The sequence below is a fragment of the Archocentrus centrarchus genome, chromosome 13 (genome assembly GCF_007364275.1).
Source record: "Archocentrus centrarchus isolate MPI-CPG fArcCen1 chromosome 13, fArcCen1, whole genome shotgun sequence".
Lineage (NCBI taxonomy): Eukaryota > Metazoa > Chordata > Actinopteri > Cichliformes > Cichlidae > Archocentrus > Archocentrus centrarchus.
In genome coordinates this window covers 30,568,091-30,584,507 of record NC_044358.1, presented here as the reverse complement: position 1 = coordinate 30,584,507, position 16,417 = coordinate 30,568,091, and the positions used below count along the sequence as shown (strand labels likewise).

The following is a 16,417-nucleotide window of genomic DNA, read 5'->3' as shown; positions in this document are numbered from 1 at the left end:
CACATTTTCCAATATTGCCACAGCTGACAAAGGACATCTTTTCTCCACCACGCTTTCGACAGAAGTGCAGTATTTGACACCCCGGGATGTAAAAGCATCGGTGCTATAAAAGCCAGAGAATAGCCTAAAAGCTAGTTCACACACAGCAGCAACACCAGCACAAAACACAGAGAAACCGGCTTCAGTTTTAACTTTTAGTTAACACTTATTGGCACTTTTTAATTTAAGCAAAAGAAATTCATAAAGCATGCACAAATACCATGGATATGATCTGGCCATGAAGATTAGCTGATACAGTAAAACACTGCTACCCAGAGACCAGACATTTTATATATTCCTAATTAGGATGCTGAGGATAAGTACTGTCTTTTATTGTCCTCCTCTCATTATAAACAGGTCAGAGACTTATGTAAACTGTGCACATGGATATCTTCATCAGCTTGTACATAATCTATGGTTGTGTGCCTACTTACAGTTACCTATTGACGTTATGACCACTAACCATGTGACATTAATTGGTCAGCCATTTTGGAAATGACAATCATGGTGACAATGTAGAATCAAGCAAATAAGACCTCAGTCACACAGGCTTAGAGACCAGTTCATGACCATATGGCAACCAGCGGTTGTGAGGGAAAATAAGTATTCCCCGATTGAGGTTGATGGCAGTTGCTGGGAAACTTACTGCTAAAGCTGCAGCATGTTGATTGCAGCTCTGAGGCGCAACTTTTACTTTGAAGGCAAATGGTCAGTTTACGTTGCATTTTTTTTTTTTTTTTTTTGAGTTTTACTACCACTCCAGTAATAGTTAGCAAGTGTTTGCGGATAAACATGAAAAACTACAGGAAATCCTCTAGCAACCAAAAGCAATCACTAGAAGGTTTTTGGTGCAGCACCTTCTTTACAACCAATTTCACCCATTGAGTCGGCAACCTCCAAGAACCACTGCCAACAAGTCGGGTAATGTACAATTTTCCCTAGCAACTGATGGCATCATGTCCAATATGGCAGCAAAATCTCAAGCAATGTGTGCATAACATCACATGAGAAACCGCAGTTTTTTTCAATTTAATAATTACTGATTATTAGGTTTGTCCCCATTGTCAAGTTGTTATTCAAAATGTTGATTTAAATTTGCAAAAATGGCCAACTTCCATGAGAGAATGAAAGAAGGAGACACAGTGGAGAGCACTGGTTGAGACATGTGGCACCAATGAAATGGGAGAAAGTCATTAAAGTCTACAGTAGCATGCAGCTAATTTACTGTAGATCCATCTGGTACTCTCTCTCTCTCTCTCCCTCTCTTTCTCTTTGATACACACAAACACATATGTGCACACACACACGCACACACATAGACACACACACACACACGATTCTGTGGGCGATAAGCTGGATGTCTCGTTACTGGGCATTAGCTGCACCTCTCCTCACTAATCCCTGCTGTCAAGCAGACAGACTGGTTGTGTGTGTGTGTGTGTGTGTGTGTGTGTGTGTGTGTGTGTGAGCGCGTGCAGGCCCAACCAGTATAATTATCACCATCATGTAAAGCAGGCAAAAGCTCTGACTACTGCTTCTAAGCCACAGGCCCATCATTAGGCTGCACAAGATCGTCTGTTAATGCCTGTGTGTCCACGTGTGTGCAGGGAAGAGTGTGTGGTTGTGTGTTTTTAGAAACTTGTGACTTGGCTTACTTAAATGTTTGTGTCTCAAATAAAGGAGTACATTTAATAAATATTAGTTCACGACATGTATGGATAATGTGTGTTACACTAGTTTTAGTTTTCACTGTATTAAGGCGTCATAATCCTGATACAGTGACATGTAAAATGATTTCAGAGACACGTTTATGTTCACAAACCACATATGCATTAAATCAGCTACAAGTCACTGTAATCATTTCTTGTGTCTATCAAGAGATAACTGTCAGCATACAGCAGGTGGAGTGTTGTATTATTATTATCTTGTAAATGTTAACACTATTCAAAAGCAAAATCATCTTACAGTAGGGTGACTGGCTGTGCAACTGCTTTGAAAAGTCAGTTAAGTTTCTTGACTTTTGCACAGAGACCTTTAATGGAGAACTGGAGAAAGGGAGGGAGTGCCGAGAGAAAAAGGAAAATGACAGAGGAGTTTGGAAGAGCTGAGACAGAAAGGGGATGAGGGAGTCAAAGACCAAAAGGCCACCGTGGTGATAAAGATAAGCAGAAATAAGAAAGACTGAGCGAGAGAGAGTAATGTTACCTTGGTGGTGTATTACCTCAGCAGGTGATATTACAATGTCTGCTGTGCTGAATATGAAAGATGACACTTTTATGTGTGAAGCAATAAAAAGTGATGAGGTGAGACCGGGAGGAATAGGCAGAATATACAGCCTCTGTTTTTCCTCTATCACTTTCACCCTGACATCATTCCTATATTTCTCTCTCCCTCCCTCTCCCTCTGTGTCTTTCCAGCCTGCTCTAATTCCCAGGGCTCCAAAATCTGCTGTTTTGTCAAAGCTGCTGAAGTCTGAGAGACACGAACGAGGTGTTCTTTTGGCTTTAGTGCACTGCCACGGGGTCACGGCACTGGCGAGACGGGCCTCAGCTCATCACATATAGATGCTCTTTCAGGACCCTTGCTGTCACATATGAATGTGCTCTAAATCCTTAAGCAACATTTTTTTTCACTATGTAGGCTTTATTATCAGGCCTTACCCAAACCAAAATCTTCTGACCCTAGCAAAAAAACAACAAAAACAAACCAATTTGTGACCAAAAATAAAGCTAATCATACAACCTGTGGCTTCCCACCACTGCCTGTCCTGCCTGCTTATGTTGACTTTGTCCCTTAAACACTGAGCCACTGCCTCTTCTTTCCATGTGAGTGTTTAAAGCAGCACTGTTAGCTAATATTATCCAGTGTTGCTGTGGCAGGTGCATCAAAGCACAAAAGCCAAAGGGCATCTTGTATTTCTTTGACAGCTTCTGAAAAAAAGGCAGCATTTGACGTCCAGGGATGAGACTTTCTCTACTACACAACTCAGCTGTTTTCACCTCAGACATTATTGCTCTTCTTCTTCCTAACCTTGCAAAGCCTCACAGAATGCTTCTAGCTTCCTTTTGATCCTCTTTTCCCTCCACCCATTCCAGCTCTTCCCTAGAGATCATATCTGTGTCACTTTATCCCCCCCACCTCTCCCTCACTCTCTCTCTCAGCTCAGTGAATTTGATTTCTTCCCTCCTTCTGGTCTCGTTGTCTCAGGCTTGCTGTTTGTTTTGCCATTGTACTTATATTTTCCACGCTCTGTCTCCTGTGATAAAGTTTGGCTGGCAATACTGATTGATGAAGGAGTAGAAATTTGATGATCCCAAATACTGAGTCATAAGTCACAACTGACATACAGAGTCTTTCTCACTCCATGCCGCATGCATGCACAACTTTAAACAGCAGATGAGATTTTGATGAACCGGCAAATATGTACATCTCTTGACCAAGTGTGTGTGTGTGTGTGTGCTGCTCTCACACCTGACTGCGTCCAGACAAAGACCACATCTGGAGGGGAATAATATGTGTTATCTGCACTCATCCATTTTCTATCCTACCTTGTTATCTCCTTCTCTATCAGTCTCCATCCATGCCAACACTCCATTGCAAGTTATTTTCATTCTTTGCACCTTTCTCTTTCACTGAATCTACTGCTCGTCTTTCCTTTCCTTTATGTGTTTTTCAGTGTATCTGTTCGTACAGTGTTAGGTCTGCACAGCAATATACATGTCCACCGTGTATGCCATCTCTCGCCCTATGATGGCTGGGACAGAGTCCAGCCTGAATTGGATAGGTGGAAGATTATATACTATAATAAAAGCTCTTTAATCACATTGTAATGTACTTAGAATTTTCCATCTTCACTCTGCTTTCTTATGTTACTTTTTATAGCTGCCAGTATTGTGAGTTATCTCAGTTGCGTTCATTTAGAGAACTTGGACTTCCTCTTGAAAGGTGTGTGTCCTCACTTCAGTGGTTGGTGTGGGAAGATTCAGACAGATGTGGCTGACAAATATTGCAATGCATATGCAATTTTTGCATGTACTGTAGAGTGTTAATATCTGCTTGTTAGGTGATGCGTGTTAACCCTGTTTCCAGGTCAAGCTCCCTCTGTTGTCTTTTTAACGTGTTGTAATGCTTTGTGTCTTGTTTTAAAAAACAGAAACAAGCCCCTAAAAATAGCCTCTCCAGCTTGTTATTAGCACTACTTGTGCAGCTCGTCATTAAGCTAAGATTTTTAAAACTAAGGATGCACACTACAGCCCATGGGCTCAAATATTTGAACACATCAGAAAAGAATGACTCTCAGGGTGAATCAGACTTAAATGTGGACATTAAGCTGAGGATCAGCTTAACGTCAACAACATATTAATGACTAACCTCGTGTTGTGGATGGATCATCTCACATGTTCTCATGGCTAAAGTTTGATTCCTGTCATATGATGCCATTTATTTCTGCCCACTGGGGACTCTCAACATAAACTTTTATTAAGGAAAAAGTTTACATCCATCCTCCATTGTCCCTGTGCGAATGTTTTTATAGCATAGCCATAGCTCTGTAGCTATTACACGTCAGCTGGCCTAACTTCACTAACTCTCTAAATGTTGGTGCTATTTAGTTTTGTTCACGTCCAAAGTTACTAGCAGGGCTGTATGTTTTAAATTTTAAGACATCCTGCAGTCAGAACAGGGTATGGCATATTTAGCTAGAAACTAGTTTGCTAACTTCCAGCCAATTTCTAACTCCACTAAACCTCGTAAATCCTCTTTTTTACAGACATTTAACTTTATTGCAAAACCTGAGAGAACAGCCGCACTGATCGTGTTATTGGATCTGAAAGAATTTGTTTTTAATTTTTGGCAACTGAAGGAGTCTTTGGACCCGGCAGTGACAGCAGATTTAAGCAGATCAGCTGAATTACAATTGAAAACTTCACATTTGTCAGAAACAGTGATATTGAATAAATCCAGAGACACCTTTACACCCAGGTTAAAACCAGTATCTAAAGTGTGACCATGATTATGTGTGTGCCCATACACACACACACACACACACACACACACACACACACACACACACACGCACGCTAATTCAAAATTTAAAAAGATGTAGAAATATTAAAAAAACAGTCAGGAGCCTGGGCATTAGTGGAGTCATAATATTTAAACGGAAATATGGTGTCTACTTAAATTTTTGTTTTTAAGCCCTCTGCAACAGAAATCTGTTAAGGTCAATAAATTAAATCAAAACAAATTTGAAAAACCATTTGTTATAATCACACAACAAAAGAGCTCAGTGTTAACATTTTTACCCATCACCGTGGCAGTGCAGTGCCATTTATTTATGTGTGTAAATGCAAATGTGAGCTGTCATTTGAATTTTTTCTTTCTTTCTTTCTTTTTATTTTGCATCAACAAAGTTGTTTATTTTGCACACACATTTGAGTTAAGTGCCGTGCCTTTTTGTGCAACAAACGAGAGACGTTATGTGGTTTGAGCTTTAGTTTTCACTGGGGACACGCTCATCAAAAATACACAGACTCATAGTACTAGACATGAGGTGCAGCAGTGGTATGTCCTTTTGTGCTGGGTTTTTGCAACAGTATCTAATGTAAAACAGTTCTTCCCCATTGCATGTCATATATTTTCTTGGTGACAAACAAGTTTCAGTAGGCCAGGAAGGTCAGTGCCATTGCTGAAATTAGCACGGTAAAAAAAAATGGATGGTAGTTTTGGGTTTGTGCTTTTGGTTTATTTCCATCACTTCTCCTTCTGTTCGAGTGACCTTCACTGAGCTAAAGTGGCTTCAGTGTGTCAGTCCAGAATGAATGAGAGTGAGCCAAATGGGCTGTCTGAACATCACTTTCAGTTTTTTTTCTTCCTCTGTGAAAGCAACAGTTGAGGCATTATCTCTTCAGATTGTCTGTCTTCATGTCTCGTTCTCATGAATGGGCTCTTGCTTGAATGCATTGAGGGAATTTGTCACAAGCATTCACTTGCTCCTGTCCCCGTGTCAAATATCAAATCGAGGATTTGTTGTGTGAAGCTCAAGGGGAAAATGTTGCAAAATTCTGTATGGCTAGGGTACCCTGGGAAAAGATGGTATGAGAAAAGATAAGGTTTGTTCTTCTTCCTATGTATTTGCAAATATCTGAGGTAAATAATTATACACTATTGCTGAAAGAAAATTTAATATTTATAAAACTATGGCCATTATCTGCAAATGCTTTATTCCATTTTTGCGAACTACACATTTGGAGTTGTGTTTATGAATCCTTTGTGCATGTGTCTGTCTGTGTCAGACATTAGTCTTAAAAAAAATACAAATGTGAGCAGCTGAAAAATTCATCTGGATCATTTGGAAACATGAGAACAATAAATAGACAGCGGCACAGCGTAAGGTGAGAGAACTGTTGCAAATCCAGATGTAGTGAAAAAGGCAAACAGGAAAAGATGAGGGGGAAAGAGTGTCAGACAAAACAGAGACAGAGGGTAACGAAGTGGCATCAATAGATGAGTAAAAGTGAACCGGCTGCCAAGGTAAGCAGGTGCGGGCTGATCTGCTGCTTGAGTGTGTGTGTGTGTGTGTGTGTGTGTGTTATTGAATGATGGGCGTGTAAAGTGGTCCGATCACAAAATTACACAGTTGGGTACTCACATGCAGGTTGGCCTCACATCTTTCTCTTTATGACACACACACACACACACACACACACACACACACACACACACACACACACACACACACACACACACACACACACAGAGTTTAGCGCCACTGTGTCTATGCGTGAGACAGTTCTGACATTTGGCTTAATGAGTTTTGCTGTTGTAACTGTGAACTCTGACCTCCGTTTGGCTGAGGCCGTTAATAGATGAGCCGGCATGGCTCAAGAGTGGTTACCACTTTCAGTTGAAGTCATCAGAAAGATGCCGAGAGACATCATTTCCCGAGCGTGTCCTGGGTCTGCTCCAGGGTCTCCTCAGAGTCAGACGTGCCTGAAACACCTCACTTAGCAGACATCCAGGAGCCAACCTAGTCTGACGCCGGAACCACCTCAACTGATTGTGTTCAGTGAGCAGTCTTTCTCCTCTGAGCCCTTCCTGAATGACTGGACTTTGCATCCTACCTATAAGGCAGAGCCTAGTAGATGGGAAGCTTAATGTTCTTTGCTTATTCTACTCACAGTGACCAACAGTTCTTAGGTGACACTGGGACTGTAGATTGATGAGTAAATTGACAGCTTCACCTTCAGTCTAAGCTCTCTTTACCACAACCGATCGGCACAGTGTCACTGCACCAGTGTCTCTTTCCCCAGAACCATGCAGGAAGCGATCATAAGCCTTTTCAAAGCACATGTAGACTGGTTGGGCAAACTCCCATTCTTCTTCTTCTTTGTTTGTTTGCTTTTTTCCTATGAATCATAATAATAATAATAATAATAATAATAATAATGGAGTTGAAAGTATACCTCAGTGGGGAAATTACAGCTATCTGGCAACCGCTTTTAAATCCTTGCACTTAAAACTTGATGTGAGAGACATAGCTGCTACTTTTGTGATTTTCCTGTTTGGTTGAAAAAGACTCAGATTGCAGATTGCTGTGTGTACTGACACAAATTGACACTTGTTGCTGTGTCATGGTGCCTGGGGAGCCGTCATCTACAATAACAGCAGCATTTTAAAAAGATGAAGCAGCCAAATTCAGTGACTTGGATCCTTTTGGCATCAGTGTTGTTTCTCTTCTTGCTTTAAATTACTGAATGTAAAGCTGTTGGACTGCCAACCTTCCAGCTGTAGCCACCTACAGTATCTAGGTGTTTTCACGTGCAGTACTTGTGCTGTCTGTCCAGCTAATTAATCCTGTCAGATTTTGTTGCTGGACCACCGGCGTGTGTGTTTCTGTGTTTATGCGTGCGTGCACTCTTTATGGTTGTAAGCAGCAGATGCTCATCTAGAAGCTCTGCCAGGTTGCCATGGCAGCTAGAGAGTGGGTGGGTTGGGGTCGGGTGGCATGTTATTATTGAACTCAGACATTAATTACTAAAGTGACCTATTGGCAGCACAGCCTCAGATCAGATTCAAATATTTTGCCAAAGCAAAATCTGTGACCTTATTTTCCTGAGCTAAATCAACTTTACTACAATGATTATAGTGATATCCAAATTTCTAAATTAATGCAGGAAGACTGGAAATTAAATGCGGGCCTCGCTGACAACTGCAACCATAACTGAGGGCAAGAAGAAACAATAACACATATGAATTTTAAACCTTGGAATCACAAATGCTGTGTTTCACTTACCGATGGCTGAAACAGGCTCATTTTAAATTAGATGAAATGATCAACAAAGATACTTTTGTTTAGCTGTGGGGGTGTAAAAATACAATCAGCTCATGATTTGATTCAGTGGAGTGTTCACACTTTAATGTCATCACAATAGTTTTATCTGTAAACTTCATGAACTCAAGCTTATTGACTTTTTTTTTCAGTCGTCACAAAGCTCAGATCATCTCAAACTGGTGTCTTGGACATGACAATGAGTTTGCTGTAGTCAGATGGCCTCCACAGTCACCAAATCACAATCCAACAGAGCACCTTTGGGATGTGATGGAACAGGAGATTCACATCATAGATCAAATCTGCAGCAACTGTGTGACGCGTCAAAATGTTTCCAGAACCTTGTCGAATCTCTGCCACAAGTAATTAAGGCAGCTCCGAAGGCAAAAGGAGGTCCAACCGTAGAACCATGGAAGTGCTCATACCACAAGATAACGGACCAAAATCTCTGATTATTAACCAGTTCATAAAACAGTTCGTAAAATCTTCTGGATTAACGAATTCAGGGTTTGGGGTTTGAACCTCATGGCCAGCCAGGCCCTCTCGTTCTCAGTGTGCCTGCTTTTGGTTCTCCTACCACCCCCCCACCCCCATCAGAATCATGCAGAATAGGTTATTCCATCATTCTCTATAGACTGTAGGTGTTGATATGTGAGTGTGTGGTTGTCTATTTCTGTGTTTGACCTGTGATGCACTGTGTTTAGGGTACTCTGCGTCTTGCTTTTTGCTCAGCAGGGATAGGCTCAGAGTTGATGATGGATGGTTAAATTTCTTTTCCATATGAGACTATTTTCATAAATCCATTGTTAGTGCGATAGCGTGGGATAGATGCTGAAAATATTTTTATCAAGTTAAAAGCTGGAACAACAACAAACCCCCCCCCCCCCCCCCTAAACATTTACTCATTGTGTTTAGTCCACCTGGAAAACCTTGGCTGGAATTTGAGTCAGAAACGTCTGGCTTAGATAGATTTCATAACCACGAAAGAGCCAACTGAAAATTAATAATCACTCGCAAATGAGTTCCAGTTTCTATTTATACTCTGAATGAACAGAATGGAAAGGCAATCGCCCCAGGCCTCTGTATGTAGAATTGGTTTTTAAAAGTTCTGCTTAAGGTGGTGCAGTGGCCTACAACACTGGCATACTGTACGGCTATGCAAATAGCATTTCCAATATTGGTAGAGATGGGGCGCCTGATGTTAATTGAATAGTGAGTAGAAAAGTATGTGTGCATGTGTGCGACACGGAGAGAGAGGGAGAGCATGTGCGCATGCACTTAAAATCCAGTGTGCTTCTAATGAGACACAAAGTACAGACAGCAGGTTGAGCGTGGGCTGGAAACCATGGCAACGGCCTTGGGCTCCTAGACATGTGGAGAGAGACAGAGCGAGACAGAGCGAGGATGTCATTTAAAATGGCTATTGTGATCAAAAATAGAGTGAGCAATTGATCAGCCTAATGTATGATGACACAGTATACAAGTGTACTACAGTATACAACTACTGTCCTTGTACATACACGCGCAGGTACGTACACAATCAGTTTAAACTGCTCACACACACACACACACACACACACACACACACACACACACACACACACACACACACACACACACACACACACACCTTAAGCTAAGGTGGCAACATCACCCACACAGAACATACAAGGACCTACAGGCTTTAATCATTTCATGCTAAATATTCTTTAGCTGCATAGTGCTCACAAAGATCATACACCTTTGGTGCTTTTGTGCATGTAGCTTTCCTGTTGTGCGTTTGAAAATGAGGTGGGAACTAAAAGGAATCAATTACCATAGATTAGCCGTGGGTGTGCTGGAAACTAGCGTCAGTCATTGCACATCACACCAACTTCTCTCATGCTTTAACTAGAACAGTGTACTCCATGCAGTGAGTTACTGACACTTTGTAACCGAATGAAGTGAGTCTACTTTAAAAGATACTAATATCTTTTAAAGAATACTAATATCCTTGTTGAAGAGGTGCAGACTTGCTTCCTTGCATACTGCAACTCCTTGGGAATCATGACACCACAAATATTTTGCAGACTGTGAGTAATTTGTATTTGAAAGATTCAGATTAACATGTTACAGCACCTACACATATGTAGGTGCTGTACAATCATTAAAAAAAGACCAATTTCAAGCTTGTGTTCAGCCTTGACAGCAACGCTACAGTTTGCTGTGTGAAAAAGAAGCAAGATTCAACCCCGACTGTGCCTCCACCTCCCACCTACTTTGATGCAAACAAGTCACCAAGATACCACAGAGGCACAGCTAAAGACAAATCTTGGTCTTTTGTTACAGTACTAGCACTGCACCACAGCAAAACTGAACATGACACATCCCACACGAAGAGTCTTTTGCAGGCTCTTAGAAAGGCTCTCATGAAATCAATCCTGTATCAATAATTCCTGCTTTCAGATAGTTTGATTCAAAAAAAGCATTTTAAATACACGTTTAGCTGCATTGCACTGCATATGATGCAAATAAGCACAACAGTGGAGAGAAGAAAAGGTTAAACTACCTGAAACCACTTACTCATACACATGTAAACAGCTGTCAAGTGTTTCAGTTTAAAAACTAAAAATAGGAATGTGGAATTCAGATGAAAATGTGTTATTTGTGGAGACAACTTCCATTTCCTAAAATGTGTGGGAGTCATTATGCCATCTGAGAAACTATTATTTTATTTATTCAAGACAGCAAACAGAGCAAATATCATTAGCTGCAATTATACTGGAGAGCTCAGTAAACATATTGCTTTCTGAAGGGCCCAATTCGAAATTTGTTGATAAATCACAACAGACCCTTTTTTTCCTGCAGCCAGTAGTGTGAGTGTAAGCCAAAGGTTGGGGTGCTACAGCGACAAAAGGCTGGAAAAGTTGTGTAATCCTTAAAAAAAACAAAACAATTTATGGACAATTCAATTTTGTTTATATAGCACCAAATCACGGCAAACAGTTGCCTCAAGTCGCTTTATATTGTAAGGTAAATAATTACAGAGAAAACCCAACAGTCAAATTGACCCCCTATGAGCAAGCAGTGGGAAGGAAAAACTCCCTTTTAACAGGAAGGTACCTCTGGCAGAACCAGGCTCAGGGAGGGGCGGTCATCTGCTGCGACAGGTTGGGCTGAGGGAAGAGACAGGACAAAAGACGTGGTGGAAGAGAGCCAGAGATTAATAATAACTAATGATTAAATGCAGAGTGGGGTCTAAACATCAGTATCTGACCTCACAAATGCACTTCTGGAAGAATGGTCAAAAATTCCCATAAACACTCCTTGTGGAAAGCCTTCCCAGAAGAGTTGAAGCTTTTATAGCTGCAAAGGGTGGGCCGACATCATATGAAACTCTATAGATTAAGAATGTATGTCACTCAAGTTCATATGTGTGTGAAGGCAGTAGGGCAAATACTTTTGGTGATATAGTGTATTCTTGCTTATAAAAACATTTTATTTAGATATAATTTTTTTCTTTGTGTGGTAGAGTTTAGCACATGAGAGAAGTGTGTCCATGTATTATCGAGAGATTATGTATTAAAAGTATGGGTATTATCCATGCAAAGAAAAGTGAGAAAATGAAGTTGGTAAAACGGCAAAAAAGAGAGAGTGAGAGGCACATAATTACAGATGGCTGCAGTGGAATGTGACAGAGTTGGAGAATGAAAAAGAAGAGGATAGAAAAGCAGAGCAAAGGGGCTCAAGGGAAAGCTGAAGGTGAGGCGATAATGAGAGAAACAAAAAAAAAAGACAGATGGAAGGAAAAAAACCTGTGTCAGAGAAAAAAAGAAGAAAACCATTGATGAGATGAGGATAGTGCTGATTAATGATCATTGATCGTTTACCTCACTATGTCTCTGTCTACTTCTGTGGTTTCGTTCATCTGCCTGTCAATCTCATTGATCTTTCTTTCTTTCTTTCTCTTTCTTTCTTTCTTTCTTTCTTTCCTGGCTCTACCACCTGCTGTGTCTCATAATACAGCACTATGTTAAACACAGTCCAGGAGCAAAAACTCACATAAATATCCAAAATCTTTTCATTTCTTGCCTCGGGGGAGCTGCTGATCGATCCCTCATCCTCTGCATGGCGCCATAAAGAAACTTACAGCAGTCAGCGGTCAAAACTATTTCCAGCTCCACTGACTTTCACTTATTTTAAAGAAACATGACTTCAAATCAAGATAAATTATGGTGTTAACTTTACTGGATAAGTTAATGGACCTTTTTGGTTTGTGGCTCCTTGCACATAATAAATGAGAAAAAAAATTGTCAACCAAAAAATCTTTCTTAAGTTAATTTTGGGTTAATATAAACCATGGCTGGTTATTCTGCACCTTGTTTGAAATTTGATTCATTTTTTTTTATGTGACATATGAAACCATTGGACAGAAAAACAAACAAACATGCACATACAAATATGACACCACACATTACATCCTTATGAAAATATATTTGTAAGTTTAAGGTAATGGAGTGCAATCTAGAAATGTTTCTCCTGTGATTTATACCCATAGCCACAAGGCAGAAGGTGACAACAACAATTGAAAGAATAACAAAAAGACAAATGCACTTGATGGCAGCCAGAGAAGTTACACGCAGACACACGGACACACACACACACGCATGCACACATTGCATCTTCAGTCAGGCTGAGACTGCAAGGATTGCTGTTGGAGAAAATGAGTTTTGTTCTCTGGAGGCTCAGAGAGAGAACGACAGAAACAAGAAGGCAGGAAGGAGAAAGGAAGAAAGAAAGAAAGAAAGAAAGAAAGAAAGAAAGAAAGAAAGAAAGAAAGAAAGAAAGAAAGAAAGAAAGAAAGAAAGAAAAAGAAAGAAAGAAAGATGCCTTGCTTGAGGCCTTGTTGGGTGTAGTTGTGAAAGGACGAGAAAGGATTTGTCATTCACATCCACTTCTCTCTCTTTATCTTGCTCTCTCACACACACAGACACACTCACTTTGCCATCTGTTCCTCCTTGAGGAACAGTAAACCCCCAGCCCCCCAAAAATGCAAAATACAGCAATATGTCTCCACAGTTTTTGTATGTGCATTGTGAGGAAGTTATATTCGTCTCGCTGGTGTCTGACGAGGCATTGCTGCTGAGCTGCAGCCAAAATATTCCATTTGACCTAGATCATCTCTGCACCCGGCTGGCGTATGCATGTATGTGTGTGTGTGTTTGTGTGTCTGTGCATCCTAGTTCTGTTGATTTCACAGCAATAAGATGACTTCTGGACATTGTCCATAATGATGTAAGCACTCCCTCCCACATGTCCTCTGTCTCTCTGATAATCATTGTGTTTATGCCAGCGTTCTCAGTAGTTCCCCCAGAAATTTTAATTTCAGTTTTTCTGACTTTTTTCTTGATTTCCCATCACGTGTTTCTGTTTTACTTTGTTACTCATTACTGCAAAGGAAACTGGAGAATTTATGAAATAAATGTATTATACAGTGTCTGTTTGTGTGTGGATGTGTGGGATAAGGTTTATTTGTTATATATTGCTGATGCTGCTCTTTACCTGTCAACCTAAACCCAGTGACACACTCCTGAATGTTCTATGTATTTTTTAGTTATGAAGATATAATAAAACTTAAATGACCCACTTGCATCTCTGTACACTATAATCTAATAATATTTTTACAAAATCATTGAGTAGGGCTGCTTATTTTCACTGTACAGTAGTAAATAGGCATTGGCTCTGTAGCTTTATGTGAATTATTCCATTTAACAACAGTTATTTTGGCCTGAGACAGAACGGAAGCACACGTTATTAACTTCATTAGTTATTCCCTACTTTTTCAAAATGGCTGCTGTGAAAAGGTCCGGGGCAACAATCACACAATCAATCCTTGATGAACATCCGAAGAAAATTTTTATTTTAATTGGAAGAAGCTGAGTAAAGTACCAGTAACACTATGCAACACACACACACACACACACACACACACACACACCCACACACACACACACACACACACACACACACACACACACACACACACACACAGTATAAAACATGTTCCTGGATGTGTATATACATTTAGGTCCATATGTTTTAGGACGGTGACACAGTTCCTGTTATTTTGCCTCTGCATGCCACCACAGTGGATTTTAAATCAAACAATCAAAATGTGACTGAAGTGCCGACTTTCAGCTTTAATTTGAGGGGTTTAACAAAATGTTGAATCAACTATTTAAGAATTACAGAATTACAGCCATGTTCTATAAAAATGGTTGCAATTTTGTCCCTCATTTTTCAAAGGCTGGATATGTTGGCTTTTATTTTCACTATTTTAAATTGATACATGAGTTAAGATGAATGTTTGCAGATGTGAAGCATTGCTTACTCTTCATGAAAGATAATTAAATTTACAAATTTAGCAGTGTTGCTTACTTGAGCTGCATTTTGGTGCTCTTAGCCCACAAAAATTTGGAGATTCTGTACCCTACTTCCTCTGCTTTTGTGCAGTATTGCAGCGTTCCTGTAGGGCCTTCTGACTTGTCTGTTTCACATGCCATTACATGTTTGACAACCAACCAAAAGCATAAATGACCATCATGTCTACATTACACTGTAAACAGAGTGTCACTTAATTATATTTTCCATACGTAATTATATTTTTCATAGTTGGATGTCAGCCTTCACCCGTATCACTGACATCTGTTACTCAAAAATTGAATTTTGTTTAGATGTGAAACAGTGTGCGTGGGGAGGGGGGTGCAGATAATTTGAATTAATTCACTGGAGTTTACTCAAAATTTCTAATTAGCTTTTTATTTGTATTTCTGCAGTGATGGATGGGCGGACAGGTACGACGTGACAGATGGCTATGTTAAGGAAGCGGCCGGCGGGATTACCATCAAGCTCCAGTCAGCTGATGTCAAATGGTTTGATGAGTACTACCTTAAACTTCGTCCTGAAAACAACCACAGAAACCCTTGGTTTCCAGAGTTCTGGCAGCATCGCTTTCAGTGTCGACTCAAAGGTCACCCACAGGAGAACAGCAAGTACAACCGCACCTGCAGCAGTAAGTGCAGACAGAAATAGAAGTACAGCTGAACGGGATAGTCTGTAGTTACTGCACTTGAACATTTTTTTTTATTTTTTTTTAATGATAGTGTTATTATTGGTTACATTAGGTTGGTTTATTGGTTTATTGTTGCCAAGTCCCTTGAGACATAATGGGATAAAACCTGAAATTTACAGGTGTGCTGCACTTGAATACAGAAAGGAGAGGCTGGATTGTTTTGAGTCTACATAACAGGCCACTATTGATAGCCTTTTGTAATGGCCGCTGTTAATGCAAATAACAAACAAAGAGAATGTGTGAGCACACAGGCACACACCTACACACAGACCACACGGATACACACAGCTTTCCAGTTCATCTGGAAATGTATCTTGTGGCGCTGAGTGAACCCTCCCTTTATTTTCATCTTCTATCCACCCCCATGTCTTTCTCTCTCTGTTTTTTTCCCTCCATTCATAGGCAAAACAGTGTGTGAGCGCGGCATCAAAGGGACCCGTGTCTCATGTATTCTAATGAAATGGGACGTGAAATACAAATGAACGGGACAGAGACAGAGACAGAAAGAAATGAGATGTGGAGGTGGGAAGTAACTGATGAGGAAGAGAAACGGGTGCAGTCTTTGATGTTTGGGGTGGGGGGGCAGTTTTTCATAAACTTGAAGGGAAATTAAGAGTTTCTCTGATATACTTGTCTTTTTTCTTCCTACCCTTCCTCACTAACCCAATTTTCCTCCTCCCCAACCCTACCCATTCACTTTTGCAGAGCGAGAGTCACTTCGGCAGCAATATGCACAGGACACTAAGATGGGATTTGTCATTAATGCTATCTACTCAATGGCATATGGCCTGCATAACATGCAACGGTCACTTTGCCCAGGTTATAAGGTGGGTGCTGCTCTGATGGATAAATAAAGAGGGGTGTACTAAGACAAACTAAAGAGAAAAATGAGGGAGATGAAGAGATGGATAGTGAAAATGGTGGGACAAAGAGAACAG

At 40.5% G+C, this 16,417-nt stretch overlaps 1 protein-coding gene across 1 annotated transcript in view; it reads left to right on the top strand.

The window, feature by feature from the left end:
- Nucleotides 1-16,417, top strand: part of grm5b (glutamate receptor, metabotropic 5b) — a 67,275-nt gene that overhangs the window by 36,392 nt on the left and 14,466 nt on the right. The window contains exons 7-8 of the mRNA XM_030743861.1: nt 15,184-15,419; nt 16,185-16,306. Coding sequence (XP_030599721.1) covers nt 15,184-15,419; nt 16,185-16,306 — 358 coding nt within the window. The remainder of the gene's footprint in view (nt 1-15,183; nt 15,420-16,184; nt 16,307-16,417) is intronic.